At 43.3% G+C, this 20,385-nt stretch overlaps 1 protein-coding gene across 1 annotated transcript in view; it reads right to left on the bottom strand.

Annotated features, from left to right (window-relative positions):
- Positions 1 to 3,162: 3,162 nt before the first annotated feature.
- The window catches only part of plppr3a (phospholipid phosphatase related 3a), a 30,267-nt gene continuing 13,044 nt past the window's right edge, over positions 3,163 to 20,385 (bottom strand). The window contains exons 6-8 of the mRNA XM_046863535.1: positions 19,015 to 19,072; positions 17,756 to 17,929; positions 3,163 to 4,963 (exon numbers count right to left, since the gene is read on the bottom strand). Of these exons, the coding sequence (XP_046719491.1) occupies positions 3,755 to 4,963; positions 17,756 to 17,929; positions 19,015 to 19,072 (1,441 nt within the window). The 3' untranslated portion in view covers positions 3,163 to 3,754. The remainder of the gene's footprint in view (positions 4,964 to 17,755; positions 17,930 to 19,014; positions 19,073 to 20,385) is intronic.

Here is a 20,385-nt window from a genome sequence, read left to right as displayed (position 1 = left end):
ACATAAATGCTTCACAAAGTTCAAGTGTTAAACATATTTCCAACTTCCACTGTCCAGAGAAGACTGTGTGAGTCAGGACTTCATGGTCAAATTGAGGCAAAGAAACCATTATGTCTGAAGAACAACAAGCAGAAGAGACTTACTCAGACCAAGAAACACCAGGAACATTATAACAGTGGAAAACTATCCTTTGGTCTGTAGAGTGTAAATGTGAGATGTTTGGTTCTAAGCATTGTGTCTTTGTTAGACGTACAGAGGGTGGACGGACGGTTCCTGAATGTGTGGCTTCCACTATGAAGCATGGCTGAGCAGGTGCCATGGTGTGAAGGGGCTTTGCTGGTGACATTGTTACCGCTATATAAATGTAACGAATTATTATTATTATTATTATTGTTGGCGATTTAGTCAGAAGTGAGCAGACACTTAACCAACATGATGACTACAGCATTCTGCAGCAACATGTAGCCGTCCATCTGGTTTACACTTAGTGGGAGCATCTTTTCTTTCCCAACAGAACAACGACACCTCTAGTTTCTGTAAGAGATATTTGTTCAAAAGGAGAGCGATGGAGTGATACATCAGATGATGTTGCCTCCATAATCATCACATCTAAATCCAGGTGAGATGGTTTGGGATGAGAGTCCACCTCTCTCTCTCTCTCCTACAAAGAGGAAAGGAAAAGCAGCCAACAAGCACTCAACACCTCTGGGAACTTCTTATGTGTGTTGGAAAACCTTTCCAGGTGACGACCTCATGAGGCTGATGAGGGAATTCCAGGGGTGTGCCAAACTGTCTTTAAAGTGAAATGAAGCTTCTTTAGACAATGTAAAAAACACATCACTATTCTTTCAGTGATGTTCTACCTGAATCAATCCACCATCATTGTGACGCCACGTCTACAGAAAGCATCAGTGTTATAGAGACGTGCAGTAGATCAGAGCTGCATCACACACAGAATCTCATACAGTCACAATGAACATCATCACTAACACAACAAACACAATGATCACAATTCAACACGTCTCCTTTCACTGTACATTGTTTCTGTACATTACGCTTTTCCTGGGGATTTGAAATGAAGGCAAATTGTGTGTTTTTGTGTAAATTCTACAGGAAAGAAAACACAAAAGTATAAACAGATCATGAAAAAGTGTAACAACTGTTTTAAACTGTTTTGGTGACTTTTCCTCACCATGTCCAGCTTTTCACTAATCTTTCATCTTGTAAATAACCATGTAAGTGTTTCTGTGAACAAATCACTGAATAAATACTGTAGATAGATAGATAGATAGATAGATAGATAGATAGATAGATAGATAGATAGATAAATAGATAGATAGATAGATAGATAGATATTTTCACACACCCAGTGTATCTGTGTGAAGCTTCTCAGTAATTCGTCCCTTGCTGCAGTGTTAAACTCACCTTGGTGGTGCCCCCTAGTGGTGACTTATAAATTATTAATTATTATTATTATATGTTTTAACGATCATAATTATTATTGTGGTTACTACCTTTATTACTTCTTCTTATTCTTCTTCTTAAACCATACTACATCCTATTTCACAGTATTTAACTTTTTGTATTTAGATTTTCTGCTCAGTATATTAAATATCCATTGTAGGACTTGAGATAAAAAATTAAAACTTTTACTCTGTCACCGGAGACTCCTTCCATAACCCTATAGAGATATCTCTGTGAATGAGCTGTTACTATATAAACAATTAAATATTAGATCTGCCTGTTTAATATAAACCTCCACTACTGTCAGATCTGCTGTTCTAGAGAAATAATCACCACCGTCTGACCAATCAGGTGTGCAGGATTCAGCTGTGCTGTGGTGTACAGTAGCAAGCTGGATAAAATGAAACCATTACTAGATGAAAGCTGGATAAATAGACATGATTATTAGCAGGCTTACAGTAACATCATTACTAACTCACATAGCTAACAGCTAGCTGCTAATCACTTACAGTGTGTTTGAGTTACAGTATGTTGTGTGTGAAGGTGTATTTCGTTCACCTGTGTTTCCCCTGCTGAGAACTTCTTGGACATGGTTCTCAGTGCAGAACGCATGCTGTGATTTTTTTTCTCCAAAATAAATAAAGTCTCCAGACTTCACCTTCTTCCTGAACAGGTCTTTGATGTGTCTGACGAAGGATGAAAGGAGTGAATCTTTGCTTCATTTCTACAAAATCAGTTTGAAATGTTCAGAGTGTAAGCGTAAGAATTCAATTTTATTTTAGCAAAAAACTTGTTAAGAAAGAAGCCTCTGTTGCTGCTATACAGTAGAACAGACCTACAGTCTGTCCACAAACTAACACACACATAAATAAAATGTCATGCAACACACCCTCATGAAAACAAGCAACACTTCAACAGGTAAGTATAAAAACACTCAGACATGGCTCAGGCAAGGCCCAGACGAGGCCCAGACTAGGCTCAGTTTGATGCTCAGACGAGGTACAGATGATGTCCAGACGAGACCCAGTTGAGGCCCAGACGAGGTTTCAGACGAGGCTCAGATGAGGCCGAGTCGAGGCCCAGACGAGGTCTCAGACGAGGCTCAGGTGAGGCCGAGTCGAGTCCCAGACGAGGTCTCAGACGAGGCTCAGATTGCCTCCAAAACACAAAATGTCTTGTATTTTAAAAAACTCGATGTACATTAGGATAATGAAGAGGAACTTTTCACAATTTTTCCTCATATAAAACTCAGGAGGTCTTTTTTCACATAAAAAAAAAATTGAAGTCCATGATGCTGGAAACAGTGAAGTCCTGATTTTTTTGTTTTTGAGTTAATGAAAGTTTGGTTGGTTGCATAATCGCCTCGAATCAATTTATTACAATCTCATCTTCTTGCTGGTTCGGATATCGAGTCTGATTGCTCAACTTTTACTCTTTCACATCATCATCATCATGACACACAGATCAGTCTAATTTTAACACACCACCAGTCTTACCGACATATAAATATTGAATAATTGATAATTGTGTAAGTGTTTTGAACTCACTGATGTGAACTGATCACCTCTAAGCCCCGCCCCCTTTATTTATCCCCTTTATCTTGTCGCAACTGTTCAATGCCACTATTTTGAGTTGAACTTTTTTTTCTGAAACGTGATGTACAATCACCGAATACCCCCCACCTACCCACACACACACACACACACACACACACACACACACACACACACACACACACACACACACCCACACAAACAGTTCCTTAATAATACTAGATGACAATAATAAATATGATATTTCCTAAAAGTGTCCTGTAGGGTCAGTCAAAGTTAAGACATTTCTGTCCTACATAAAACACACGACAGAGTCACATGAACACCTTCTGCTAGCAGAAAAGAATCCAATGTTAACACCCTGATCTAGGTGAAGATTTGCTTTCTGCCCCATTCCCAGTTTCCTCCTCCCCCTGAAGATAAATGATGAATTGAAGCGGAACCCCAATTTGTACAAACAATAGAAAGACACATCGTCTTCTCGTTAAATAACCACCATCTTGGATCTGAAAGTTCTCACCTCCTTTATGACAGCTAGGAAAACCAGGAATACCCCCCCCTCCCCCCTAAAAAAAAACAGAGATCTATTTCACAATGAACTCCATCAGCTATAAAAACATTTCCTCAAATATTTTTTTCCTCCTTCAAAGATTTGACTTTCATTTGCTGGTACACTTTCTGCCCCCAGATTAGACTCTGGGTTTGAGTCTCACCCATACTGAAGTTGTTTTTTTTTTTTAAATATTTGCGTCATTAAGTCGTTGTTCCAAATGCAAGTTCTTGAAGAAATGATCCGGTTCGGGGTGCGGCTGCCCGGGATCCCATTCCTGAGCGTGTACAGAAGGTTTTTGGTGGAACTGTGGCACCAGATCTGGATGTGGTGGAGGTTCTGAACCAAACGAGTCCGTTTTGGCAGCTCGGAACTCCTTCCTGGGCATGGTCCGACTGGTTTCTTGGACTTCTGTGCTCCCGTTAGTACTGCTCCTCCAATCCCAGGTGTTGGAGCTTACTGAGGAAAGGCGGACTACAGGATGATGAGGGGCGTGAGCATCAATGGTGACGATACTGCATGAATCTCGTTCAGATGGCATGCGGAAATACGGGGACTCGGTGCTCGAGGAAACACTTGAAGTAGCACAAGAAGAAGCTGTTTCAGAAGACTTTGGAGTGGTTGTAACCTGCATGACCAGCGGCTTGTTTGGGAGACGAGGTGGCTCTGGTGTTGTTACCGGTACTGGACCTTTTTCCATCATAGAAAGCCATTTAGCTCTAGTTGTGGCACTTTTAGGAGATACAGGAGGAGGCTTGGCAGCTTCTTCTGGGATGTGAACCAATGGTGGTGCACCAGGTCTTTGGGAAATTGAGACTCTGGTGGCTGCTGCAGCTGCCTGAACACTGGGATACAAGGAAGTGGGCAAATCCATGTCTAAGGTCTCCTTGAACTCTTCATTTGTTTCTTCTACAACATCTATAGAGCTGCCGTGCAGGCCGTCCTCCCTCAAGCTCAATGTCCGCATTTCCAGAGATTTCTGCTTCCACTCGGACACCAGCTGTTTGGATGAAGGTACGTGGAAGGTCATGTGTCTCTGAGCAGGTTCTTCCATGCCGTTTACATTAGCGCTTGCTCTGGGCAGCGTGTTGCTAAATGTCAGCATGGTTTCTTTCCCCATCGGGTTCCTGGGTGCCAGGAGCTCCACGTCAGCGCTGGCTCGCTTCAAACTTCCCATCGAAGCTTTTTCACGACGAACTTTACGGTTCATTCCTGCTACCTCCACCGGAGCGACGAGCTCGTCATTGCTCTCGGAAGCATGAGCTTTCTGGTAGACAGAGTCATGACCGCGTTGCGTTAAAGCATGAAGAGCATCTTTCTGAGGAGGAGGAGGTTTTTTCAGTATCCGAGGAGATGATTCCACCGAGGACTTGAAGTTTCCAACAGCGTAAAGTGCCTGAGAAGAGAGAAATGTTCTGCATATTACAAAATAATTAGTGAGAGACCATCATTACTTGATAAATGTACTGAGAAAAAAGTTCAAATTGAGTCCAAACATCTGGCATTATTTATTTATTTATTTATTTATTTATTAATTATTAATACAAAAGCTAAAAATACAAGATAAAGCAAATTAAAATAAGAATCATCTATTATATTAATTAAATTTGCAATTTATAATAAAAAACAAATATATCTACACTATTTAACCAAAAGTATGTGGACACCTGACCATAAGCTCTATGTGCTTTTTGAACATCTAATTTCACATTTATTCCCTGTTTGCTGTTATAATGAGCTCCACTGTTCTGGGAAGATGTTCCACTAGATGTTGTGGAGATTCATTCAGCTACAAGGATGTTAGTAAAGTCAGGTCCTGATGTAGGTGAGAAGGTGAGGAGGTTCCTGGGGTTTCTGAGATCTTCATGGCGCTGCTTTGTGCACAGGGGCATTATCATGCTGGAACAGGTTTGGGTCTCCTAGTTTAAGTGAAGAAACAAATTCATGCTCGTGTATACAAAAGCGTCTGATACAATTGTCTCTCCAACTTTGTGCAACAGTTTGGGTAAAAACCTCATGTGTGTGGAAAAGTCGGGTGTCTGAGTAATCTGAGTAAAGACACCACATTCACACAGACACCACATTCACACCACATTCACTCAGACACCACATTCACTCAGACACCACATTCACACAGACACCACATTCACACAGACATCACATTCACACAGACATCACATTCACAGACACCACATTCACAGACATCACATTCACTCAGACACCACATTCACACAGACACCACATTCACACAGACATCACATTCACACAGACATCACATTCACACCATATTCACACAGACACCACATTCACTCAGACACCACATTCACACCACATTCACACAGACATCACATTCACTCAGACACCACATTCACACAGACACCACATGCACACAGACATCACATTCACACCACATTCACACCACATTCACACAGACATCACATTCACTCAGACACCACATTCACACAGACACCACATTCACACAGACATCACATTTACACCACATTCACACAGACACCACATTCACTCAGACACACATTCACTCAGACACCACATTCACTCAGACATCACATTCACACAGACACCACATTCACTCAGACACCACATTCACTCAGACACCACATTCACTCAGACATCACATTCACACAGACACCACATTCACTCAGACACCACATTCACTCAGACACCACATTCACTCAGACACCACATTCACACAGACACCACATTCACACAGACCACATTCACACATTCACACCACATTCACACAGACACCACATTCACTCAAACACCACATTCACTCAGACATCACATTCACACAGACACCACATTCACACAGACATCACATTCACACAGACAACACATTCACTCAGACACCACATTCACACAGACACCACATTCACTCAGACACCACATTCACACAGACACCACATTCACTCAGACACCACATTCACACAGACACCACATTCACTCAGACACCACATTCACACAGACACCACATTCACACAGACACCACATTCACAGACATCACATTCACACACAGACATCACATTCACACAGACACCACATTCACTCAGACACCACATTCACTCAGACACCATTCACACAGACATCACATTCACACAGACATCACATTCACACCACATTCACACAGACACCACATTCACACAGACATCACATTCACACAGACATCACATTCACACAGACACAACATTCACACAGACATTACATTCACACAGACATCACATTCACACAGACATCACATTCAAACAGACATCACATTCACACAGACACCACATTCACTCAGACACCACATTCACTCAGACACCACATTCACACAGACATCACATTCACCACATTCACACAGACACCACATTCACACAGACACCACATTCACTCAGACACCACATTCACACAGACACCACATTCACTCAGACATCACATTCACTCAGACATCACATTCACACAGACACCACATTCACACAGACATCACATTCACACAGACATCACATTCACACAGACACCACATTCACACAGACACCACATTCACACAGACATCACATTCACACAGACATCACATTCACACAGACACCACATTCACTCAGACATCACATTCACACAGACACCACATTCACACAGACATCACATTCACACAGAAATCACATTCACACAGACACCACATTCACTCAGACACCACATTCACTCAGACACCACATTCACTCAGACACCACATTCACACAGACATCACATTCACCACATTCACACAGACACCACATTGACTCAGACACCACATTCACACAGACACCACATTCACACAGACACCACATTCACTCAGACACCACATTCACACAGACATCACATTTACACAGACATTACATTCACACAGACACCACATTCACAGACATCACATTCACACAGACACCACATTCACACAGACATCACATTCACACAGACATCACATTCACACAGACACCACATTCACACCACATTCACACAGACATCACATTCACAGACACCACATTCACACAGACACCACATTCACAGACACCACATTCACACCACATTCACACAGACATCACATTCACACCACATTCACACAGACACCACATTCACTCAGACACCACATTCACACAGACACCACATTCACTCAGACACCATTCACTCAGACATCACATTCACACAGACACCACATTCACACAGACATCACATTCACAGACACCACATTCACTCAGACATCACATTCACACAGACACCACATTCACTCAGACACCACATTCACACAGACACCACATTCACTCAGACACCACATTCACTCAGACATCACATTCACACAGACACCACATTCACACAGACATCACATTCACACAGACACCACATTCACTCAGACATCACATTCACACAGACACCACATTCACACAGACATCACATTCACAGACACCACATTCACTCAGACACCACATTCACACAGACATCACATTCACACAGACATCACATTCACAGACACCACATTCACACAGACACCACATTCACACCACATTCACACAGACACCACATTCACACAGACATCACATTCACACAGACACCACATTCACACAGACATTACATTCACACAGACACCACATTCACAGACACCACATTCACACCACATTCACACAGACACCACATTCACACAGACATCACATTCACACAGACATCACATTCACTCAGACACCACATTCACACAGACATCACATTCACTCAGACACCACATTCACTCAGACATCACATTCACACAGACACCACATTCACACAGACATCACATTCACACAGACACCACATTCACTCAGACATCACATTCACACAGACACCACATTCACACAGACACCACATTCACACCACATTCACACAGACACCACATTCACACAGACATCACATTCACACAGACATCACATTCACACAGACATCACATTCACACACAGACACCACATTCACACAGACACCACATTCACACAGACATCACATTCACACAGACACCACATTCACACAGACATCACATTCACTCAGACACCACATTCACTCAGACATCACATTCACACAGACACCACATTCACACAGACATCACATTCACTCAGACACCACATTCACACAGACATCACATTCACTCAGACATCACATTCACACAGACACCACATTCACTCAGACACCACATTCACACAGACACCACATTCACACAGACACCACATTCAGACACCACATTCACACCACATTCACACAGACACCACATTCACACAGACACCACATTCACACAGACATCACATTCACACAGACACCACATTCACACCACATTCACACAGACACCACATTCACACAGACACCACATTCACACAGACACCACATTCACACAGACACACATTCACACACAGACACCACATTCACACAGACATCACATTCACACACATTCACACCACATTCACAGACATCACATTCACACAGACACACATTCACACAGACACCACATTCACACCACATTCACACAGACACCACATTCACACACATTCACACAGACATCACATTCACACAGACACCACATTCACACAGACATCACATTCACAGACACCACATTCACACATTCACACAGACACCACATTCACACAGACATCACATTCACTCAGACATCACATTCACACAGACATCACATTCACACAGACACCACATTCACACAGACACCACATTCACTCAGACACCACATTCACACAGACATCACATTCACACAGACATCACATTTACACAGACATCACATTCACACAGACATCACATTCACTCAGACACCACATTCACACAGACACCACATTCACACCACATTCACTCAGACATCACATTCACACAGACACCACATTCACACAGACATCACATTCACTCAGACATCACATTCACTCAGACATCACATTCACACAGACACCACATTCACACAGACATCACATTCACTCAGACACCACATTCACACAGACATCACATTCACACAGACATCACATTCACACAGACACCATTCACTCAGACATCACATTCACACAGACATCACATTCACACAGACACCACATTCACACAGACACCACATTCACACAGACACCACATTCACAGACACCACATTCACACCACATTCACACAGACATCACATTCACACAGACACCACATTCACACAGACCACATTCACACCACATTCACACAGACATCACATTCACACAGACACCACATTCACACAGACACCACATTCACACCACATTCACACAGACACCACATTCACACCACATTCACACAGACATCACATTTACACAGACATCACATTCACACAGACATCACATTCACTCAGACACCACATTCACACAGACACCACATTCACACCACATTCACTCAGACATCACATTCACACAGACACCACATTCACACAGACATCACATTCACTCAGACATCACATTCACTCAGACATCACATTCACACAGACACCACATTCACACAGACATCACATTCACACAGACATCACATTCACACAGACACCACATTCACTCAGACATCACATTCACACAGACACCACATTCACACAGACATCACATTCACACAGACATCACATTCACACAGACACCACATTCACTCAGACATCACATTCACACAGACACCACATTCACACAGACATCACATTCACAGACACCACATTCACACAGACATCACATTCACACAGACACCACATTCACACAGACATCACATTCACACAGACATCACATTTACACAGACATCACATTCACACAGACATCACATTCACTCAGACATCACATTCACACAGACACCACATTCACAGACATCACATTCACTCAGACACCACATTCACACAGACATCACATTCACTCAGACATCACATTCACACAGACACCACATTCACTCAGACACCACATTCACACAGACACCACATTCACACAGACATCACATTCACACAGACACCACATTCACACCACATTCACACAGACACCACATTCACACAGACACCACATTCACACCACATTCACACAGACATCATTCACACAGACACCACATTCACACAGACACATTCACACAGACACCACATTCACACACATTCACACAGACATCACATTCACACAGACACCACATTCACACAGACACCACATTCACACAGACACCACATTCACAGACACCATTCACTCAGACATCACATTCACACAGACACCACATTCACAGACATCACATTCACTCAGACATCACATTCACTCAGACATCACATTCACACAGACACCACATTCACACAGACATCACATTCACACAGACACCACATTCACACAGACATCACATTCACACAGACATCACATTCACACAGACACCACATTCACTCAGACATCACATTCACACAGACATCACATTCACACAGACACCACATTCACACAGACACCACATTCACACAGACACCACATTCACACAGACACCACATTCACCACATTCACAGACATCACATTCACACAGACACCACATTCACACAGACACCATTCACACCACATTCACACAGACATCACATTCACACAGACACACATTCACAGACACCACATTCACACCACATTCACACAGACACCACATTCACACCACATTCACACAGACATCACATTCACTCAGACATCACATTCACACAGACACCACATTCACTCAGACACCACATTCACACAGACACCACATTCACACAGACATCACATTCACACAGACACCACATTCACACCACATTCACACAGACACCACATTCACACCATTCACACAGACATTACATTCACACAGACATCACATTCACACAGACACCACATTCACAGACACCACATTCACACAGACACCACATTCACACCACATTCACACAGACATCACATTCACACAGACACCACATTCACACAGACACCACATTCACACAGACACCATTCACACCACATTCACACAGACACCACATTCACACCATTCACACAGACATCACATTCACACAGACACCACATTCACACAGACACCACATTCACACAGACACCACATTCACACACATTCACACAGACACCACATTCACACCACATTCACAGACATCACATTTACACAGACATCACATTCACACAGACATCCCATTCACTCAGACACCACATTCACACAGACACCACATTCACACATTCACTCAGACATCACATTCACACAGACACCACATTCACACAGACATCACATTCACACAGACACCACATTCACACAGACACCACATTCACACAGACATCACATTCACACAGACACCACATTCACACAGACATCACATTCACACAGACACCACATTCACACAGACACCACATTCACACAGACATCACATTCACACAGACATCACATTCACTCAGACACCACATTCACACAGACATCACATTCACACAGACACCACATTCACACCACATTCACTCAGACATCACATTCACACAGACACCACATTCACACAGACACACATTCACACAGACACCACATTCACACCACATTCACTCAGACATCACATTCACACAGACACCACATTCACACAGACACCACATTCACACAGACATCACATTCACACAGACACCACATTCACACAGACACCACATTCACATTCACACCACATTCACTCAGACATCACATTCACACAGACACCACATTCACCACATTCACTCAGACATCACATTCACACAGACACCACATTCACACAGACACCACATTCACACAGACATCACATTCACACAGACACCACATTCACACAGACACCACATTCACACAGACACCACATTCACACAGACATCACATTCACACAGACACCACATTCACACAGACACCACATTCACACAGACACCACATTCACACAGACATCACATTCACTCAGACACCACATTCACACAGACACCACATTCACACAGACACCACATTCACACAGACATCACATTCACACAGACACCACATTCACACAGACATCACATTCACTCAGACACCACATTCACACAGACATCACATTCACAGACACCACATTCACACAGACACCACATTCACACAGACATCACATTTACACAGACACCACATTCACACAGACACCACATTCACACAGACATCACATTCACACAGACATCACATTCACACAGACACCACATTCACACAGACATCACATTCACACAGACATCACATTCACTCAGACACCACATTCACACAGACACCACATTCACACAGACACCACATTCACACACATTCACACAGACATCACATTCACACAGACACCACATTCACACAGACACCACATTCAGACACCACATTCACACCACATTCACACAGACACCACATTCACACCACATTCACACAGACATCACATTTACACAGACATCACATTCACACAGACATCACATTCACTCAGACACCACATTCACACAGACACCACATTCACACAGACACCACATTCACACAGACATCACATTCACTCAGACACCACATTCACACAGACACCACATTCACACAGACATCACATTCAGACATCACATTCACACAGACATTCACACAGACACCACATTCACACAGACATCACATTCACTCAGACATCACATTCACACAGACACACATTCACTCAGACACCACATTCACACAGACACCACATTCACAGACACACATTCACACAGACATTCACATTCACACAGACACCATATTCACACAGACATCACATTCACACAGACATCACATACACACAGACACCACATTCACACAGACACCACATTCACAGACACCACATTCACAGACACACATTCACACAGACATCACATTCACACACAGACACCACATTCACACAGACACCACATTCACACAGACACCACATTCACACCACATTCACACAGACATCACATTCACACAGACACCACATTCACACAGACATCACATTCACACAGACACCACATTCACACAGACACATTCACAGACACCACATTCACATTCACACATTCACACCACATTCACACAGACACCACATTCAGACACCACATTTACACAGACATCACATTCACACAGACACATTCACAGACATCATTCACTCAGACACCACATTCACACAGACACCACATTCACACAGACATCACATTCACACAGACACCACATTCACACAGACATCACATTCACACAGACATCACATTCACACAGACACCACATTCACACAGACACCACATTCACACAGACACCACATTCACACAGACACCACATTCACACAGACACCACATTCACAGACACCACATTCACACAGACACCACATTCACATTCACACACAGACATCACATTCACAGACATCATTCACACAGACACATTCACACAGACACCACATTCACACAGACATCACATTCACACAGACACCACATTCACACAGACACCATATTCACACAGACACCACATTCACACATTCACTCAGACATCACATTCACACAGACACACATTCACAGACACACATTCACAGACATCACATTCACACAGACACCACATTCACACAGACATCACATTCACACAGACACCACATTCACCACATTCACATTCACACAGACACCACATTCACATTCACAGACATCACATTCACACAGACACCACATTCACACAGACACCACATTCACACAGACACCACATTCACATTCACACAGACATTCACATTCACACAGACACCACATTCACACAGACACACATTCACACAGACATCACATTCACACAGACATCCACATTCACACAGACACCACATTCACACAGACACCACATTCACACAGACACCACATTCACATTCACACAGACATCACATTCACTCAGACACCACATTCACACAGACACATTCACACAGACACACATTCACACAGACATTCACACAGACATTACATTCACACAGACATCACATACACACAGACACCACATTCACAGACACCACATTCACACAGACACCACATTCACACCACATTCACACAGACATCATTCACACAGACACCACATTCACACAGACACCACATTCACACAGACACCACATTCACACCACATTCACACAGACACCACATTCACACCACATTCACACAGACATCACATTTACACAGACATCACATTCACACAGACATCCCATTCACTCAGACACCACATTCACACAGACACCACATTCACACCACATTCACTCAGACATCACATTCACACAGACACCACATTCACACAGACATCACATTCACACAGACACCACATTCACACAGACACCACATTCACACAGACATCACATTCACACAGACACCACATTCACACAGACATCACATTCACACAGACACCACATTCACACAGACACCACATTCACACAGACATCACATTCACACAGACATCACATTCACTCAGACACCACATTCACACAGACATCACATTCACACAGACACCACATTCACACCACATTCACTCAGACATCACATTCACACAGACACCACATTCACACAGACACCACATTCACACAGACACCACATTCACACCACATTCACTCAGACATCACATTCACACAGACACCACATTCACACAGACACCACATTCACAGACATCACATTCACACAGACACCATTCACACAGACACCATTCACAGACACCACATTCACTCAGACATCACATTCACACAGACACCACATTCACACCACATTCACTCAGACATCACATTCACACAGACACCACATTCACACAGACACCACATTCACACAGACATCACATTCACACAGACACCACATTCACACAGACACCACATTCACACAGACACCACATTCACACAGACATCACATTCACACAGACACCACATTCACACAGACACCACATTCACACAGACACCACATTCACAGACATCACATTCACTCAGACACCACATTCACACAGACACCACATTCACAGACACCACATTCACACAGACATCACATTCACACAGACATCACATTCACACAGACACCACATTCACTCAGACACCACATTCACTCAGACACCACATTCACACAGACATCACATTCACACAGACATCACATTCACACCACATTCACACAGACACCACATTCACACAGACATCACATTCACACAGACATCACATTCACACAGACACACATTCACACAGACATTACATTCACACAGACATCACATTCACACAGACATCACATTCACACAGACATCACATTCACACAGACACCACATTCACTCAGACACCACATTCACTCAGACACCACATTCACACAGACACCACATTCACACAGACATCACATTCACACCACATTTACACAGACATCACATTCACACAGACATCACATTCACTCAGACACCACATTCACAGACACCACATTCACACAGACACCACATTCACACAGACATCACATTCACTCAGACACCACATTCACACAGACACCACATTCACACAGACATCACATTCACATCACATTCACACAGACATCACATTCACTCAGACACCACATTCACACAGACATCACATTCACACAGACACCACATTCACACAGACACCACATTCACACAGACATCACATTCACACAGACACCACATTCACACAGACATCACATTTACACAGACATCACATTCACACAGACATCACATTCACACCACATTCACACAGACACCACATTCACACAGACATCACATTCACACAGACACCACATTCACACAGACATCACATTCACACAGACACCACATTCACTCAGACATCACATTCACACAGACACCACATTCACACAGACATCACATTCACTCAGACACCTTCTGATTCTAAAGAGAAAAAGGTTTTGTTTTTAAATGTTTGATCTACAGAATTTTTAATTTTTGTGGTTTTAAGACCAGATTTTAGATTTACCTTTCTCTTTCAACATAAGGTTTTAATCACAACCTTTATCTAGAGTTCTACACAGAACCTTCAGGATTCTCCTACAGGAACAAAGAACGCACAAGATCAATTTCACCTCTTTTTTTACTTTTTCATTTCTGTGTCTCAGTAACGTACCAAAAAATAAAAACCATTCACATGTTCACTGTAAATAACCTCAGACTAACAAATCCACACTTCACCTGTTCATCTGTTCCAAACAGAAAACAGCTTCTCAGATCTCTTTCATCTCTTTCACAGAAAAAATAGCAACACATCAGAGGAGAGGGAGAGAGAGGGAGAGAGAGAGAGTGGGGAGAGAGGGGGGAGAGATATAGGAAGGAACGAGAGAAAGAGAAAGAGAGAGAGAGAGAGAGAGAGAGAGAGAGGGGGTATAGGAGGAACAAAGAGATAGAGAGAGAGAGATAGGAGGAGAGAGAGAGAGAGAGAGAGAGAGAGAGAGAGAGAGAGAGATAGAGATAGATAGGGAGAGAGAGAGAGAGAGAGAGGAGAGAGAGAGAGAGAGAGAGGAGAGAGAGAGAGAGAGGAGAGAGAGAGAGAGAGAGAGAGAGAGAGAGAGAGAGAGATGTTAAATTGTTCTTGCTGAATCAAAACATTTCTCCCTCTTACAGTAAAGAAATGATGAATATAACACGTCTCAGTGAGAACATGCTGAGAAGAAATGTAACGAGAAATAGTGAAGCCCAGAATTTCAGCCAGGAGAAGTAAAAGGAAACGAAGAAAAAGGGAGGAAAGGAAAGAAAGAGAAGGAAAATAAGGGAGAAAGTTAGAGAAGAAGAAGGAAAGAAGGAGAGAGAAGAAAAGGAAAGGAAAGGAAAAAGAAGGGCGAGAAAGGAGAAGAAGGAGAAAGAGAAGGAGAAACAGAAGAAGAAGGAGAAAGAGGAGGAGAAGAAGAAAAAGGAGAAAGAGGAGGAGAAGAAGAAAAAGTAGAAAAAGAAAAGAATGGGGAGAATAATGAAAAAGAGAAGGAGAAGGAGGAGGAGCGAGAGAAATAAAACAATCAAACTTTTCCTCTCCACATGTTGAAGTAGTAGCTTAGTGGTTAAGATCTGATCAGAAGGTCATAAGTTTAAATTCCAGCACCACTAAGCTGCACAGAGGCCCTTAACACTATCACAACACACACAATCCATAATTTTCAGAGTCTTTGTGAAAGATAGGAACAGTGAAATCCATATCCTCCACCCAAATTCAGACTGACAAGACCGAAGTCCCTCCCACTGAGATGCACCCTGTGCCCCCCTGCTTCTGTACCTGGTTATAGGTTGCAGTTAGAAAAGTGGGTGTGGTTACCAGATAAACGGCGATCCCGGCCCCGATGACGAAGCCCACGTAGACGTCGATGGGGTGACTGCGGTACTGCGTGATCTGCGTGAGACTCGCCAGAGCAGCTGCTATTGCAAACACGAACACCAACACGGGCTTCAGGAGCTTTGTACTGTCTGAGATAGTGGTGTTGAAGTACATCTGCTCGAGAGAAGAGAGAGGAACGACAGGTTAATGATGAGAGAGGGAGAGAGAGAGGGAGAGAGAGAGAGATAGAGATAGATAGGGAGAGAGAGAGAGACAGAGAGAGAGAGAGACAGAGTGATCAGTGATCCAGACATATTAGGATTTATTAGTGGTATGAAGTGTATTAGTGCCTGTGGAAGGGAATCTTGTGCATATAGAGTGGTTTTCTCAATGCTGAACGCTATATACAGGTTTTAGAGCAACAAATGCTTCCATCCAGAAAATGTATTTTTCAGGTACGGCCTTGTGTATCTGACCAAGACAATGCTAACTGCATACTGCATCTATTACACCAGCATGAGTTCGTAGTAGAAGAGTCCGAGTGCTGAACTGGTCTACCTGCAGTCTAGAACTTTCACCTTTTAAAAACATTTGGAGCATCATGAAACAAAAAACACAACAAAGGAAACCCAGAACCGTTGAGCAGATAGAATCCTGTATCAGACACATATTGGAGAACGTTCCTCTTCCAAAACTTCAGCAACTGCTCTCCTCAGTTCCCAGATGTATAGAGACAGAAGATGTGGTGCTTCACAGTGGGAAACATGGTCCTGTACCAACTTTTATGAGACGTGTTACAGCCATCAAATTCATAATGACCTTATTTTAAAAAAAAATTGTATCAGTTTAAACATTCGATCATTTTTGTTTTTGTTTCATTTAGAGTAAAATATGGATTTATGAGATTTGTTTTTATTTACATTTAACACTAGATGACCCCCTCCTCTCTCTCTCTCTCTCTCTCTCTCTCTCTCTCTCTCTCTCTCTCTCTCTCTCTCTCTCTCTCTCTCTCTCTCTCTCTCTCTCTCTCAGTGCAGTATGATTCTCACTCGGAGGTTAGAGATGGTTTCAGTAACTGTCTCCTTGGTGGTACGTAGGAGGACAAAAGTTGGCAAATGGCTAATGTTTGCTCAATGCTAATCAGCTCCAGCTAGCAGGTGCTAATGCATGAGTTGCCATGGTGATGAGGTTTTCGTTTCCATCTCCAGCTGCATACCAACCAAAAAAAATGTGAAAGTGTGAAAGTGAGTCAAGCTTACAGAGATGTAGACCGCTGCGAAACCCGAAAGTGTGGCATGCTGGGACGGGAAAGATTTCCTGAGAGAGAGAGAGAGAGAAAGAGGGAGAAAGGGATAAAGAGGGAGAGGAAGAAAGAGGAAGAAATAGAGAATAAGGAACATTTTATTTATTCTTTATCACCACATTATCTGTTTAAAGCTGCTTTGAGACAACGTTCATTATTAAAAGCTCAATACAAATAAACATGAATTGAATTGAATTGAATTGAAATACAGAGCTGTCAATCATTTTATTTTTGATGTTGGCAGATATAGAAATAAAATTAAATAAACAGAAATAATGTAATTAATTAAATTAAATTAAATATTGTGTCATTAAAATGTGTTTTACATTTAATATTCAATTTTCTAAAGATCTGATCTACTTAACTGTTCTATATGGTTGTTGTGTATGTTTTCAATTGCAATAATAATAATAATAATAATAATAAAAATGCACTCTAAGTGTGAGGCAGAAAAAATAATAACTGACAGTCCGCCACTTAATATGTTCCTGAGGGAACTCAGATTGTAGTTATGTTCCACATGTAAAAAAGAGTGGATTCAGTACTTGTACACGTGTGTGTCAGGAATCCACCTGCCACGCCCCCTTCGGCGGCTGTCATTGCCTCCGTGTTCCATGAAGCCCCTGGCTTCATTGGGCACACCTGGGACTCATTCATCCGCTCATCACCAGCTCCCATATAAAGTTCCTGAGTTCCCCGGAAGGTGACATCGCACCAATGAACCCCGCCGAGGTCATTGCTCGGCCTCTGAGCTCAATCGAGGGCGTCATCTGGCCTCAGGGGTCGGCTAAAAGCATGGCTCATCCTCGGGACTCCGTCAGGGGCATCGCTCCATCTCCGGTCTCCATCCAGGAGGTTTTCCAGCCCGTGAGCCTCGTTGAGAGCTCCACCCTGCCTCCGGCTGTCGCCAAGGTCGACGTGCCGGTCCGGGTTTCCATGGTGGAAGGGGCTCCGTTCCAGACCTCCATAGAGGACATCACTCCGTTCCTGTTCCCCGTGATGGACGCCACTCAGTTACAGAACGCCGCCGAGAACGTCGCTCAGCCTCCGGTCTCCGCTGAGGGTGTCGCTCCATTCCAGGTTTCCGTGGGTGACATCGCTCTGCTCCAGCCCTCCCTGGTGGGCATCACTCCGCTCCAGCCCTGCATGGTGGGCGTTACTCCGCCCCTGAACACCACCGAGGGCATCTCTCGCCCTCTGCTCTCTGCCATGGACGTCACTCAGCCTCTGGACTCCGCTGCGGGCACTGCTGGGTTCCTGTCCTTTACCAGAAGCGTCTCTCCGCCTCCGGCCTCTGCTGTGGGCGTACTGGGCTCCGTTCCAGACC

Source organism: Silurus meridionalis, chromosome 12, assembly GCF_014805685.1.
Source record: "Silurus meridionalis isolate SWU-2019-XX chromosome 12, ASM1480568v1, whole genome shotgun sequence".
Classification (NCBI taxonomy): Eukaryota; Metazoa; Chordata; class Actinopteri; order Siluriformes; family Siluridae; genus Silurus; species Silurus meridionalis.
Note: the sequence above shows the minus strand (reverse complement) of the source record. Positions and strands in the feature narration are given on the sequence as shown.